The sequence below is a fragment of the Sus scrofa genome, chromosome 9 (genome assembly GCF_000003025.6).
Source record: "Sus scrofa isolate TJ Tabasco breed Duroc chromosome 9, Sscrofa11.1, whole genome shotgun sequence".
In the NCBI taxonomy this organism is placed as follows: Eukaryota; Metazoa; Chordata; class Mammalia; order Artiodactyla; family Suidae; genus Sus; species Sus scrofa.
In genome coordinates this window covers 10,342,421-10,356,878 of record NC_010451.4, presented here as the reverse complement: position 1 = coordinate 10,356,878, position 14,458 = coordinate 10,342,421, and the positions used below count along the sequence as shown (strand labels likewise).

At 46.2% G+C, this 14,458-nt stretch overlaps 1 protein-coding gene across 6 annotated transcripts in view; it reads right to left on the bottom strand.

Annotated features, from left to right (window-relative positions):
- UVRAG (UV radiation resistance associated) overlaps window positions 1-14,458 on the bottom strand; it is a 282,079-nt gene that overhangs the window by 13,979 nt on the left and 253,642 nt on the right. For all 6 annotated transcript variants that reach the window (XM_021062526.1, XM_021062529.1, XM_021062531.1 and 3 more), the window contains one exon: window positions 13,257-13,348. In XM_021062526.1, the coding sequence (XP_020918185.1) occupies window positions 13,257-13,348 (92 nt within the window). The remainder of the gene's footprint in view (window positions 1-13,256; window positions 13,349-14,458) is intronic.

Genomic DNA, 14,458 nt, shown 5'->3' with positions numbered 1-14,458 from the left:
AAACATTTTATTCTGAATAGAGTTACAAGAGAGGCTGTACCGAGCAACAGTTGAAGTAAAGCCCCTAAGACCGTTCAGCCTGGGATCAGATCTTAGCTCCCCACTGATGGCTGTGTTACCGTTATTTCAACCTCTCTTGCCTCAGTTTCCTCGTGTGTAAGATGAGAGAAGATAATGGCCCCTAATTCGCAGGGATGTTGAGAGGATTAAATGAGTGAATTGGATGATACATTCGAAATGCTTTAGAAGAGTGCCTGGTGTGCAGTGACAGTCACTTGATATTAGCTATCGTGACATTACCTATTATATACATATCTCTCTACTATCTACTAGCAGACGGATCATTGAACAAGCATCACACACAATGATCTTTAACAGTAAAGGTAAAACACAGCTTAAACCCAAAGATCAGCCTGAAGCAGCCAGCAGTCCTTTCTAATTCCACAAGCCCCTGTCAATTTTTGATGGGCAAAGATGGAATCTCTACAGCCTTCTTGAACAGGACAGCATTTCAGACCTAGAAGGATGTGTATGTGCTGATGCTTAGCCCATGCTAAGGAGTTCCTCCCGAGAAACACGGACCTCTGAGAACAGGTTATGTAAGTGGCTTTTCTGCTAAGGCCGCCCCTCCTCTTCCCAAAGGCCAGTTCAGGTCCCGCCTTCTTTGTCAAAGCCTTCTTCAGCCACGCCGATTTAACGGGACCTCCTCGAACAATGCTTGTAGTTATACCATCCCACGGATGCTTGCTACGATTGCCTGTACTCGAACACGCATTTCACTCGACAGTGAAATCTCTGCCTAGCGGTCTGCCGGGCATTGGGAATAAAGAGGCTTATACAGTAAGGTTTCTGTCATTAAGGAGTTTCTAGTAGAGAAGACAGCCAATAACCAGCCCACCGTGGCGCTCTGTATACAGCATCCGTTTTGTGGATTATAACGGGCAAGGAAGCCAGCTGTCACCTGGAGCCCTCGTCAGAGGGACTGCCTCGGATTGGCACTTGGAAGGGGAGGGGGAGTCAAGCAGACTGGGTGAGTGTGTGCAGGGGCGGAGGGGAGGAAGAAACGGAGGGAAAGGCGTTTAAGGCATAATAAAATATAATATGCACGCAGTCCGACTGCGGAGCCAACCAACACTGCAAACAATGTTCGGGAGAGACCTGGTTTTCTCTTTCCTGAAATCCACTCCTCCACTTCCTGGAGTTCCTGTCGTGGCTCAGCAGAAGCAAATCTGTTCAGGATCCACGAGGACGCAGGTTCGATCCCTGGCCTCGCTCAGGGAGTTAAGCATCTGGTGTTGCCATGAGCTGTGGTGTAGGTCACAGACGTGGCTCGGATCCCGAGTTGCTGTGGCTGTGGTGTAGGCCAGCAATTACGGCTCCAATTCACCCCAGCCTGGGAACTTCCCTGTGCCATGAGTCTGGCCCAAAAAAAAAAAAAAAAAAAAGGAAGAAGAAGAAGAAACTACTCCTCCACCACTTCCCAATCTAATGGGCAAGAATAGATACCGAGTGAACGTACTCGTTTTACGAATAAGTGGATTTGATTAGATGTACCCGAAAGGAATAATTTATGGCTTTTTCTTGGCACTGTGTTGAGAAACATCCAGTTCATGTAAAAGGGAAAAAAAGGAAAAAAAGAACATTACAGGGCTACTTATAACATGAAAAACAACACTGTCTAATGATAGTTACAGCAAATCTAAATGGGGAAATATTATGCAGCCATTAAAACCATGCTAAAAAGTTCATAACGCTATTAGGCAAAGGCTTAAAAAGTGATATACAAAAACATCAGTATATTCAACTGGAAAGACTGGGCTCGAACACAGTAGCAACAGGGTCACGTGTTACAGGGTACTGGCCACGCAGCTCTCTGGGTTTGAGATGTAAGTATAAAATACATCCTGGATTTAGAAGGTTTAGTCTAAAAAAGGAGTGTACAATTACTACTTTCGTAATAATTTAAAGATAGTGATTACATGTCGATAAGGTACTATTTTATTGGAATTAAACAAAATATACTATTCAGATTAATTTACTTATTCCTTTTTACTTTTTTTTTTTTTCAATGAGGCTGCCAGGAAATTTACGTTTCTTACACATGTGGCTCAGACTCTATTTCAGTGCTGGTCCAGCTGATATGATCTCAGCTGTATAAGAAACACAGAAACTGACTCACTTAACTGCGGGTCCTCTCCCTGGATTAGAGGGCTATTGTTTTCCCCTCATCTGGACATTCTTATGTATTTTCCAAATTGTATCCATGGATAATTAAAAGGAATGAATAGGAAGAAATAAGGCATAAATAAAAACAGAACCGGCCCTCACTTTGGTTCAAAGACGTGGCTGCTGGAGGTGGAGAAAAGGAGCCGGGGGCGGGGTGGGGGGTACCCCAATGGCTTTCTCACTGATGGAGAGTGAGGTACAAAGGATGCTGGCCAGCTGTTCTCCATCCTGACTGGAGACAGAAAAAAGCGGAAATGGGTGTTAACCGCAGAAGGGGGCCTGTGAGTTAAATATAGGGAAGAATTTCCTGAAGCGAGGGTGTTTAAACTCTGGAATGAGTTATGGAAGAAGCCTGGTCCCCCAAGGTCTTTTAAAATACTACAGATACCCACATGCCTTGTGAGTTCCTGTCTAGAGGCAATGAGATGACTTGTCAAGGTTGCTTCTACAATAGCTGTCTTAGGGAAAATAATTCCCATAAAACTTTCTTTTTCATTTATTTTTGACCAGGCTTCACTTTTCATATTAAGGATGCCACCCTGCAAGGCCAGCCCATTGGCTACGGCCACCTGAAGAAGCACTTTGGAGACGCGAAAGACAACGTCATTCGATCTAAATTCAAAAACCAACATCAGTTAGACGACCTGGTTTTTAAGCCCCTAAGGGGTCACCTGCTAGAGTTTAGATCTGAATTCAGCATGAGCAAATGAGGGAGAGAAGGTGAGAAGACAGATTTGCTTTTAAAAAGTGAAGCTTAAAAAAAAGGTTAGAGGCTTGAGGTAAAGTGGATACTCTGGGCAGGGGGAGGGAGTGGGACGGACTGGGAGTCTGGGGTTAGTAGACGCAAACTACTGCCTTTGGAGTGGATAAGCAATGAGATCCTGCTGCATAGCAGAGGGAACTCTATACCTAGTCCCTTGCGATGGAGCATGATGGAGGATAATGTGAGAAAAAGAATATAAAAGCTGGGTCACTTTGCTGGACACTAGAAACTGACAGAATACTACAAATCGACTATAATGGAAAAAATAAAAATAAGAAAAAATAAAGTGGATACTACCTCATTTTCACAGGTGAATGGTTTGGCTTAAAAGCTGAATTATTATATGGCTATCCTTGATTTTAAAGAAAGATTGGCTCACTTGCTCTCAATTCTCCTTATTCTCAATTTACTGAAAAAAAAAAACCAAAAACCAACAACTCGTTTTCTTAAAATGTGTCAAAGTTCTTAGCTACTTTCTGTGCCATTCATTCATTCAGTCATTCAGAAAAGCTATTGAGCTTGATTCCATTTATACCAAGGAACGGAGAACCAGATCAGAAACAGCAGCAGAAACATCACCTAGAGATTTTGCTACTGACATGACATGACCTTACATAGAGCCACTGGTAACTTCTCCCAAAGTCACATCATTAAATGCTGGAAGGACTCAGGAGACATATTCCAGCAGCTGCAGAAAAGCAAGGATGATACTTCTCAGTGCTGAGGTCACTGAAACTGATGCAGTCCTACACAAATGGCACGCCTGGTCCTGCATCAAGTCAGTCCGTCCGAGGCTGAGCTCCACCCTGTGACCGACTGTCCACTGAAGCTGGGGCTCAGGCTCTACGTCCCACATGACGGCAAGACTGAATCATGCATGGGAATATTTTTGCAAGACATGTTCTTCAAAATATTTAATTTGTCTTATCTACTCATTCAGAACATAAACTAAACAACTGTCGACTAAGCCAAGGCAGGGCAGATCTTACACTTTTGAGTTTTGTCTCTTGAACAGTGCTATGTGCAGAGGAGACACTTAATGAATTGCTACATGCATGAATAATACTTGATAATATTTTGTATAGTCCTTTTTAGTTTATAAAGCACAAATGAGACATTATCTCATGTGCTCCATACAGCTATGCTTGCTTGGGAAATAGGGCTGGGGCTATTCACTCCATTTAAAAAACTGATAGGCAAAAACAATTTATGAAAAACTAAATGACAGAGCTGAAGTTGGAGCCTATGTTTTCTGATTCCCAAACCCAGTGCTCTTTTCACTGTACTGTGGTGCTTTCTAGTCAGTAAAAGAGAAACTTAGAATTGGAATTCCCTGGTGACCTAGTGGTTAAAGATCTGGCATTGTCACTGCTGTGGCTTGGGTCACTGCTGTGGTGTGGGTTCAGTCCCTAGGCTAGGAACGTCCACATGCTGTGGGCACGGCCAAAAAAAGGGAAAAAACAAACAAATAAACAAACAAACAAACCCATAAAGTAAGACAGGTGGTTTTAAAATCCTGCTTTTATCATGTCTTATTCTAAAAAAGAACATGAAATTCAAGGCAGACAAACATTATGGGCAACAAACATTTGAAGCCAACTCAGGTGCTTCCCTTAGTTTGCTTGTTTCTTAACCAGTGAAGCTAAACCATGTAATTGCTTTTGCTTCTTTTGGTCAAAGCTCTTAAATTCTTCACAAAGTTTTATGACTCTCTGAGGCCAATGGGATAAAATAAGCGACAAAGAATGTTTTCACCAGAACTGCTGGCTCTGGTTTTGTAGGGTATTTTTCTGGTACCCTGGATTTGACTTTGGTGGGTTTCCCTGGGAAAGGCAGCCGGTGTTAGGAATTCAATGACAAGGGGCTGTGGAAGGGCGGAGAAGGAAAAGAACGACCATCAACTCATAAGGAGCAGCCCGGTACGAGAACAAGAACGTGGAACGAGGCGTCAGATGATCTGGGTTTCTGTCCCAGATCTAGTCACTCATCATCACGTGACCATGGCAAGTCTATCACGTGATTTCTGAGTCTCAGTTTTCGGATCTGTAAAAGAGTGATCATCATCCTTGCCCGCCTCCTTCACAGAGTCATTTTAAGTTCAAATAAAAACATGGAAAATTTTGCAAATGAGTGACTTTGATTTTTCGTAACCTTTTGCTTTTTAGGGCCAAACCCGAGGCACATGGAGGTTCCCAGACTAGAGGCTGAATCAGAGCTGTAGCTGCTGGTCTACACCACAGCCACAGCAACTTGGGATCCGAGCCGCATCTGTGACCCACACCACAGCTCATGGCAACGCCGGATCCTTAACCCACAGAGCGAGGCCAGGGATCAAACCTATATCCTCATGGTTCCTAGTCAGGTTTGTTACTGCTGAGCTAAAACGGAAACTCCCTATTTTTTGTAACTTCTCATGACAGGTGAGAGTTACCTAAGAAGATAAATACCAAAAAAGGCAGGTGAGCAAACAGATTTGTAGGGTACTTATCTCTAAGGCTTCGGAAGGGTCATACAAAGGACGTGGGGAAAGCGGGAGGGAGAGGGTATTTTGAACCACGAATGTACAAGGCAGCGTGAGCAGTTATGACAAAACGTGACTAAGAATCCTATCCTATACCTCTTTGTAAGGAGATGCCTGCAGATTTAAAGGAAAAACAAAACACCTGTAATAAAGAGTAGATGGAATTCCCAAAAGAGATGACAACCACAATTCCTTTATCCGTGACATATTCATAATAATACCTACCATTGATTAACTACTGCTGCATGCCAGGAAGTATGCCAAGCATTTTCATGTATAATCTTTCTAGCAATGCTACAGGTAGGCCCCATTATCTCCATCTGACAGATAAATTTAAGCCGACAGCTTAAACTTGCCTGAAGTCACAGAGACAGGAAGTGGCAGAGCTGATATTCAAACCCAGGGTCTTCCCATGCTCTTTGCGACTGGGCAGCTGCTTCCCACTCTGGCCTATACCTCCGTCTCCATGAGCTTGACTCCTTTGTGTGCTCCGGGTCCCCAAACACGCCATCTCCCTAGTGAAGGCTCGTCCGGGTCTCACCCACACCCCTCACACCCAGAAGGACATGCCATCCTATGCATGTTCCAGATAACCTGTCTGCCTTTCTTGTAGTACTTGATACTTTCTGCTGCTGATTAACATTGTTCCTATTGCCTCAATGCAAGTTCAAGGTCCTCCACGAATAGGACAGAAGGCTGGTTCGTTCTCTCACTTGCTCAGCCCACAGCAGGGCCAGGCTGGGACCACAGGATGAGCGAGACACAGCCCCAGCCCCAAGCTGCTCCAGAGCCTAGGGGGTGGGAACGGTGGGGAAGGGAGGCTGCGCTTCTGGGGGAGGACGCGTTTATCTGGGCATCTGCCCCTGGGCCTGCTGAGTGGGTCAGTGAATGAGGTGGGATGTGAGCTGCAAGGAAGAGCAACGCTTGCAGAGGGCAGAGGCAAAAGCAGGCGATTCTCGGCGGTGGGAATTTGTCTGAGCAAAGAACTGAGGTCAGAGCCGAGCAGGGCATGTCTGGGGTCGAGCGGGGGTGAGAGACGGTGGAGACACACCACTGAGGCGCTGGCCCAGGCCCCGGATGCTGGGCGGCATCGCACAGCCGGATCCCGGGCGGCATCGCACAGCCGGATCCCAGCCAGCACAGCACATAAACGCTTCCGCTCGGTTCTCGACTTATCGTCTCGATGGCAGCCGTCACGCGGCGGCTCGCCGTGCATTCTTCCCTGCTCATGATTCAGCGCGAGCATCAGCCGTGCACGCGCATGGCACCTAGAATCCGGGACCACTCTGAAGCTGGTCGTAAAAGAAAGAAAAATGGGAGGTTTAAGAGGCATGCTGGTGGCTTTTAACCAAAATCTTAAGGAATATAACCTCTGAGCTGAAATTCTGCTTTTCAAAACTGTGCTGCTTGGCAGTTACAACCCGGTTAGTGACCAGAGGATGAGAAAATGAAGACCCTTTTTGGAAAGGGCTGGCATAAAGGGCTCAGGGCTGTGCCCTGGGTGGCTGTGTTTGTGAGGAAGAGGAGTGGTTTCAGGATTCATCAGGGAGATGCTTCTGATTTTAGATAAGAGCTTTGTAACATGAAAGAAAAACATCACTTCGTTAAAGGAATTCTGACCACATTGTCTTTTTTTTTTTTTTTCCAAAAACAAAGCCAAACAAGCTGTCACATCACTTGGAAGCTTACCATAAGGAGGAATTCAGTGTCTGCACTGATCTTCAGCCAGTTTGAAATCCTTGACACTGAAAGAACAGACGGCAATCTATTTCTGCAGGGACCAATCTGAGAATGGTAACAAGCACGCTAAGAGGGAAGGAAGCGTTTCCTTTTTCAAAAGATGTAAGAGGCTCCCTTAGGAGCCTGCGTTTTTTTACCCTTTGCCCTGAGGAGCTCAGGCTTGGGAGTAATTCCTCAGCCCGGGGCTGCTCTCTCAATTCTCAGGTTTCCTCTGAGGCTGGGAGTATTTGTTCCAGCGTTGTTTAGATTTGGAACCTCCAGCCTGGCTTCCCGCGGCGGTCTTTACGCGGATCATGATGCAGCCTGCGTTGCGCAGTACTCTGCATCTAGCTCAGCAGCCCAGTTTTCTCTGCATCTAGCCCAGCAACCCAGTTTTCATCACAGCACTGGAATGACATGGTACCTACTAGGCATTCAATGCCCATGTGCTTGCATGGCTGGCAGAGAGGGGCGCACAGACGCACGAATCTGGGGGCTGATGGATTCACTACATTGGCGAGAGGAGACCTGGACTCTAGTCTTAGTTATTTTTTTGCTTTTTAGGGCTGCACCCTCGGCATATGGAAGTTTCCAGGCTAGGGGTTGAATCGAAGCTGTAGCCAATGACCTACACCACAGCCACAGCAACGCGGATCTGAGCTGCATCTGTGACCTACACCACAGCTCAAGGCAATGCCGGATCCTTAGCCTACTGAGCAAGGGCAGGGATCGGACCTGTGTCCTCATGGATCCTAGCCGGATTCCTTTCCTCTGTGCCACAAAAGGAACTCCCTGGACTCTAGTCTTATTGCCATAAGCTCACGGGTCACCCGTGCCTGGAAAGTCATTTAATTTATCTATGCCTCTGGAAGGAGAGTAGCTGGAGATGACCACTGTAGGAGGGGAAGCACAGTCAGGCTGCAATGAGGAAGCATTTCCTTGTAAGCACTTTGGGTAAACTGTCTCAAGAGATCTCAGAAAAAAGGGGATCTAATCTCTGACGTTTCAGTAATTTGATGTGATTTTGTTTCTCATTTTAAAGATTGACTTTCCCCTCCTCATGTTGTATTTGCAGTTTTATAGTCTTCTTTTTTTTTTTTTTTTTTTTTGCCATTTCTTGGGCCGCTGCTGCGGCATATGGAGGTTCCCAGGCTAGGGGTTGAATCGGAGCTGTAGCCCCCCGCCTACGCCACAGCCACAGCAACGCGGGATCCGAGCCACGTCTGCGACCTACACCACAGCTCACAGCAAGGCCAGATCCTTAACCCACTGAGCAAGGTCAGGGATCGAACCCGCAACCTCTTGGTTCCTAGTCGGATTCGTTAACCACTGAGCCACAATGGGAACTCCTATAGTCTTTTTCTTGAAAAGGCTTTCCAAATTGTATCAGCTCGAAGTACCACGAAACCCAGATGCTCTCTGTTCCTATAATGAATTTGCGCTCTAGTCAAGGGGGTCTATTCTTTGCCCACAAAAATCTCTGTGGTGCCCTCTCTAAAACTGCCCCCTCTGTGTGAGGGGAAGGATGCAGATGGTGGCAGGAGAGAAGGACGAGGAAGGGGACATCCTGGACAGAAGGACAGTTCGTGCGCCGACTCTGAGACGGGAAAGAACTTGTTGGGGGCCAGGTAGCAAAGAGCCTGGATTTGGCTCCGGCACTGAAGCTCGGGGGGGAGTCGGATACAGCTATAACTTAAAAGGATCCGTCTGGCAACTGCGGAAATGAACAGAGGTGGGACAAGAGTAACATCAGGGAGCCAGCGTGGACGAGTGCAGCATCTGGGTGAGAGAATGCGGGGCTGGGGCAGGCTGGAAGCAGTGGAGATGGCGGGAAGGGGTCGGATCTGACGGATTCTTGGCGGGTGGAGAGGGCACGGTTTGCTGATGAGCCAGACGGGTTCTGGGACAAGGGACGAAAGAAGGCGATCGAGGATGAGCCTCTGGTTTGGGTCGAGAGAGTGTCACTACGGAGCCCGGGGGAAGGACAGCGTTAGATGCAGAGGCTCAGGTGCCTGAGACACCCCGAGGGGAGGTGGCAGGCAGGTCTGTGGCTACACCGAGTTTGCAGGAGAGGCTTACGCTGCGAATAGAACATGGGGAGCCAGAAGCAGACAGACGGTTTTCAAAACAGGGGCAGAGGATGAGCTCACATGAGAAGAAAGCAGAGACAAAGAGAGGCCTTACATGGGGCCACCGAGAACTCCATGTCGAAGGGTCAAGAAGACTCTGAAAAACAGCAGAAATAGAGCAGCGGAAAGGAGGAAAACCAGGGGAGGGCAGAACTGTGGGAACCAAGAGGGGGACTGTTTCACGACGGCAGGAATGGCCAGGAAGGCCCTATGTCCCTAAATGCAAACTAGGAGCAGGACAGAAATGTGACCTCTGGGTCTAGCGGCACAGAGTTCCAGGCACCTACCTAGAGAAGAGGAATTTTCGGAGACTGAGAGACCTGGAGTGACTTAATGAGGAACTGGGAAAATAGAACACCACCAGACCCACAACCCTCACAATTAAATCAGCAGCTGAAAACCTCCACTTTCCCCCTAAACAAATGAACGCTACGTTTTTCAGACGTTCACTGTACGGCAACAGATAATTCCTACTTTACATAACTGTCTCAGAGACTACAAAAGAAGACAGAGCCTTGATTTATTTTGTGAGGCTCTCACAACCTTGTTACCAAAATCAGAAAGGATTATTATCGGAGAAAGAAAAATCATAAGCTAGCCTCATCTCAGTGCACAGAGGCAGATATTCTAAAAATATTAGCAAATCCAATCCAATAATACACACAAAAATAATACATCCCCACCAAGCAGAACATATCCTAGGAGGCAAAGATGGTTTAAAATCAGAAAAGGTATTAATAGTTAATAACACAGTAAAGAAGAATAAATAGAGTATTATCTACACAAACATAATAAGCATTTCATAAAATTCAAAATATATCCATTCATGACTTAAAAAAAAACCCTCTTAGTGAGCTGGGAATAGAAAGACACGTTCTTTTGCTAACAATATCTTATCCAAACATGCAGTAAGTGTAATAACTGAGGAAAAGAAGCATTTGCTTTAAAGTCAGGAATAAGACCAGGATATCCACCACTGCAGGTCCTCTTCCATAATAAAACGTAAGACAAGAGAAAGCAATAAAAGTTGTAAAAATAGGAAAAAACACCATCATTCACGAAAAAAATGTATACACAGAAAATCCAAGAGACTCTAAGATAAACCATCGCAATGAATGCTAGCAAGTGTGCCGGATACATTTTCAAAACACAAAAATCAGTGATATTCTTGTACCCTAGCCACAAAAAAGCTGGACGTTGTCGTAAAAAATTTATAACAGCAACCAAAACGGTAGGACGAAGTACCTGCTAAAAGATGTGTAAGACCTTTACGAAGAAAACTTTAAAACGTCACTGAGGTGTGTTCAAGAAGCAGAGAGAAAACACAGAGAGAGACAGCACGTTCACAGCGAGGAAGACTCACTGTCACAAAGCTGTCAGTCCCCCAAATACAATTCATGAGTCAAGAAAAGGCAGAAGAGTTTTGAAGAAGGCCCATAACTAGGAGGCTCCCCCGACCACGAATCCAGGAAGTTGGGCAGCTCCTGCTTTTCCTTGGCTGTGAAGGAGCCTGGTTTAGGAGCAGCGCTCCCGGCCGCTCCTCCATCCTCCCACTCGCCGGCTCTTAGAGGAGGCGGGCCTTTTCCGATGGGCGAATTTAGAGGGAAGAATAAAACCTGGGTATCCTTGGCTTAGCCCCACCTGGGTTCCTGCAGGAGGCAACTGCCGGCTCTCTGCCGCACAGTTAAGGGCCTGCCTCTGTGGCGAGAGCCTAGAGTTCTCCGCTTCCCATCGTGATTGCAAGAGCGAGTTTCATCTTGAGTGATGTCTTTGCGAGCCCTTTCATATGGATCTAAAGCTGCATTTTCCAAGTGGCTTTATCAGTAATAATGTTGACATTTTGATTTCTATTCGTCTGTCTCTCCAAAGGTTCCAATGTCAGGAAGGAGACAGAGGCTCAACCCTCAACAAGACAAAGAAATTATACATGATACTAATTAAAAATGTGGTCCTAGCCTGTAGACAGACAATAAAATAATGAAGCAGAATAGGGAGCCTGGAAACAGATCCATGTATATAGGGGAACTTGATATTTGAAAGAGACAGCAGTGTCAACAGTGGTTAAAGCGATTCTTCAATATATGATACCGGGACAGTTTGCCGTCTGCACTGAGCAAGATTCACTCAGTTGATTAGTCGGGTAATGTTGTGAGTTGCCTCTTTTATTATATTAGGTTATGTACCACTCGTGTGATAAAACCTTTCATGAATTATATACCTTGATTCCAACTAGATCACAATCCCCCTCAAGTATAATGTTTGAGCCTCATACTTCTTTACCTCTAAAACACCTGCCGTGGAACTTTGCACCAACAATGTTAAACACATGCCTGTTAGTTCACTTTTTTCATTTTTTTTGGGGGGGGTCTTTTTAGGGCAGCACCCACAGCATATGGAAGTTCCAGGGATAGGGGTTGAATTGAAGCTGTGGCTGCTGGTCTACACCACAGCCATAGCAACGAGGGATCCTCAACCCACTGAGCGAGGTCAGGGATCAAACCTGCATCCTCGTGGATACTAGTTGGGTTCCTACCCCACTGAGCCACCACAGGGACTCCTACTAATTCATTTTTTATTACTACTACTACAATTATTTCACATTAAAACGCAACTCCTAGCCCTCATTCCTCAGAGCACACAGTCCCTATTATCACTAATTTTTATAACTATTTTGATATTCTGAGTAGAATTCTTTCAACAATTGTGCATTTGCTTAACAGGAGTCAAAATCAGACATCCAGAATGTGCATTCTGAAGACCACGAGACAAAACCAAAAAAAAGTTAAAGTAAAGGTAATCAGAGATGTCACTTTCTTATTCTCAAGGCCTATTTTTATGACATTAAAGAAAATGAAACTATTCTTGTACTTTCCTGCCCACAGATAATTCTTCCATCTCCCATCTCATTTTATCCTCACCACACACTGGTGAGACGAGCAGGGCAGGGATTACGGATGAGGAAATTACGTTTCAGAGAGGCAGGACCTTAAATTCACACGGCAAATGAGAAAAAGACCTGGACCAGAAGCCGGGGCTCTTTAGAAGAAACCACGCTGTCCCCAGATGTCTGACTCCAAAGGCCTGATGTGAATTCACAGGATTTTGTAAGTTATTGCCCATCATCCAAGGGTTAGAATGACTCAATGACTATAGCCAACAGCTTTCCATTTATTAAGAAGTCAAGGGAATCGTCTAATGTCTTCTTTGCATCAGACTTTCCCTCTCCCCTTTTCTCTCTCTCTCTTTTTTGGCCACCCCCCGTGGCACATGGAAATTCCTAGGCAAGGGATCGAATCTGAGCCGGAGCTGCAGCAATGCCAATCCCTTAACCCACACACCGGACTGGGGATGGACCTGGTACCTCCGCAGAGACAAGCCAGGTCACTAACCCATCGCGCACAGCTGCAACGTCTCTCCTCTTTTCAGAGGGTCGTGTCCCTCCTGACAAAGATCACGCGCCCTCAGGGGACAAGAGGCATTGACGTCACATGTGTGAAACATCCTAGCATGTGTGTGTCTCCCGGTCTCAGACAAGACCCGACAGCCCGACCTATTCCTTGTCTGCTTTCCTCCCTTAACTCTCACGGCCACGGGTCCCGATGCCATTCCATCCTGTCTGTTTGGAAAAGTCCCGGGGGCTCGACGTCCCTTTCACGAATCCCATGGCTGTCCCCCAGTCTTGGCCTCAGCCACGCACTCAAGGATGCCCTGCCCAGCCACCCTCCCAAGTCCAAACGATACCCCAGACGGGAGCTTAGACTGCACCACGACGCTGGCTGCCTTTCCTTTTCTTCAGACACCTCATCACAGACGAAAACGCGGACGGCAGGTGTCAGGCAGTGTCTCAGGATTATCAGCCACACCACAGTTTCTGGGCGTCAGGGAGAAAGGAACTTACCACCTGACCATCAGTCCGTGCTCCATGAAGTTTTTCAGGTTAGGGAGGGTTTGCCTCAAGTCTGGCGTCCCGAGTCCATGCTGATATCTTAGCTGCAAAGGAGGGAAAACAGAATTAAAAGAAATTTTGGCAGAGACTATGCTCCCGAAACACGAGCCACTAAACAAGTCTCTTTTCTTTTTTTTCCTTGGCTCTTAAACACTGAAAGAGGAAATGTGTGAACGTATGACCCCGCCATCATCAACCACTCCTTTCGGGAGGTGGTTAAAGGCAGCGTCGTTCCCTGCTCCCTTGTCCCGAGAGCTGGAGACCAAGAAGGACCACCTGGGGATCGCGTATTTCGAAGACCCCTGTGAGGGTTTGCTAACATGAACTCCAAGGACAGGTGCCATAAACCCAGTACCCCCTTTTAGCCACTGGAGGCTGGTATTACCCACTTGGACACATTTGGCCCTTTTCTCCCAGCATCTTCCCTTTGCATAATCAAGACTAAGGGTCCTGTGCATCCGTCTCTGATCCCCAAGCATCTGACCCAGTGCCAGGGCTCAGTCAATGCTCATTAAATAAACGGGAAGTCACCTGCTTTCTGTTATTTCTCTTGTGCCTCTAACTTTTCTCTCTGTTGAGAACCAGAGCACAGGGCTGCAGAGCTACCAGGCAGAAACTATGGCTCGTGGGGCAAATCCGCTCTTCCTTTCACGTATTTCGCTGGAGGCTGCTTTTCTACCATCAAGTGTCCTTCTGTGTACCTTGGGTAACCTGCTGAAGGGTTTTCATCTGTCTGTCCTGCCTCCTCTCACTGTGTCTCTGAAGACCATTTGCTTCCTTAACGAACCCTAACAGAGACCCGAGGTGAGGGTACTTGCGTGTTTATCCACACGCTCGCAATATCAAATATACGGTAATGTACGACGCAGCCCCAAACAACGTCTTTTTCAAATGAAGACATTTGAAATGACATAATAAACATGAAAAGAAAGTACTCTGTAAATTGCATACTGGTGGACAAAAGTGGCGCAGTCAAACGTGTTAAATATTTTTCTCTTTTAAAAAATAAAACCACTACCAACACAAAATCAAAGTCGGTTTTCTTTTGTTCGTATCTAGTATTCAATTGACTTTTCACTTAAGTGGGAGGGAGTGGCCTTTAACAGAGGAAAAGTCCACTCTCTCTCTACTGAACTTTTAAAGAACCCCCCCAT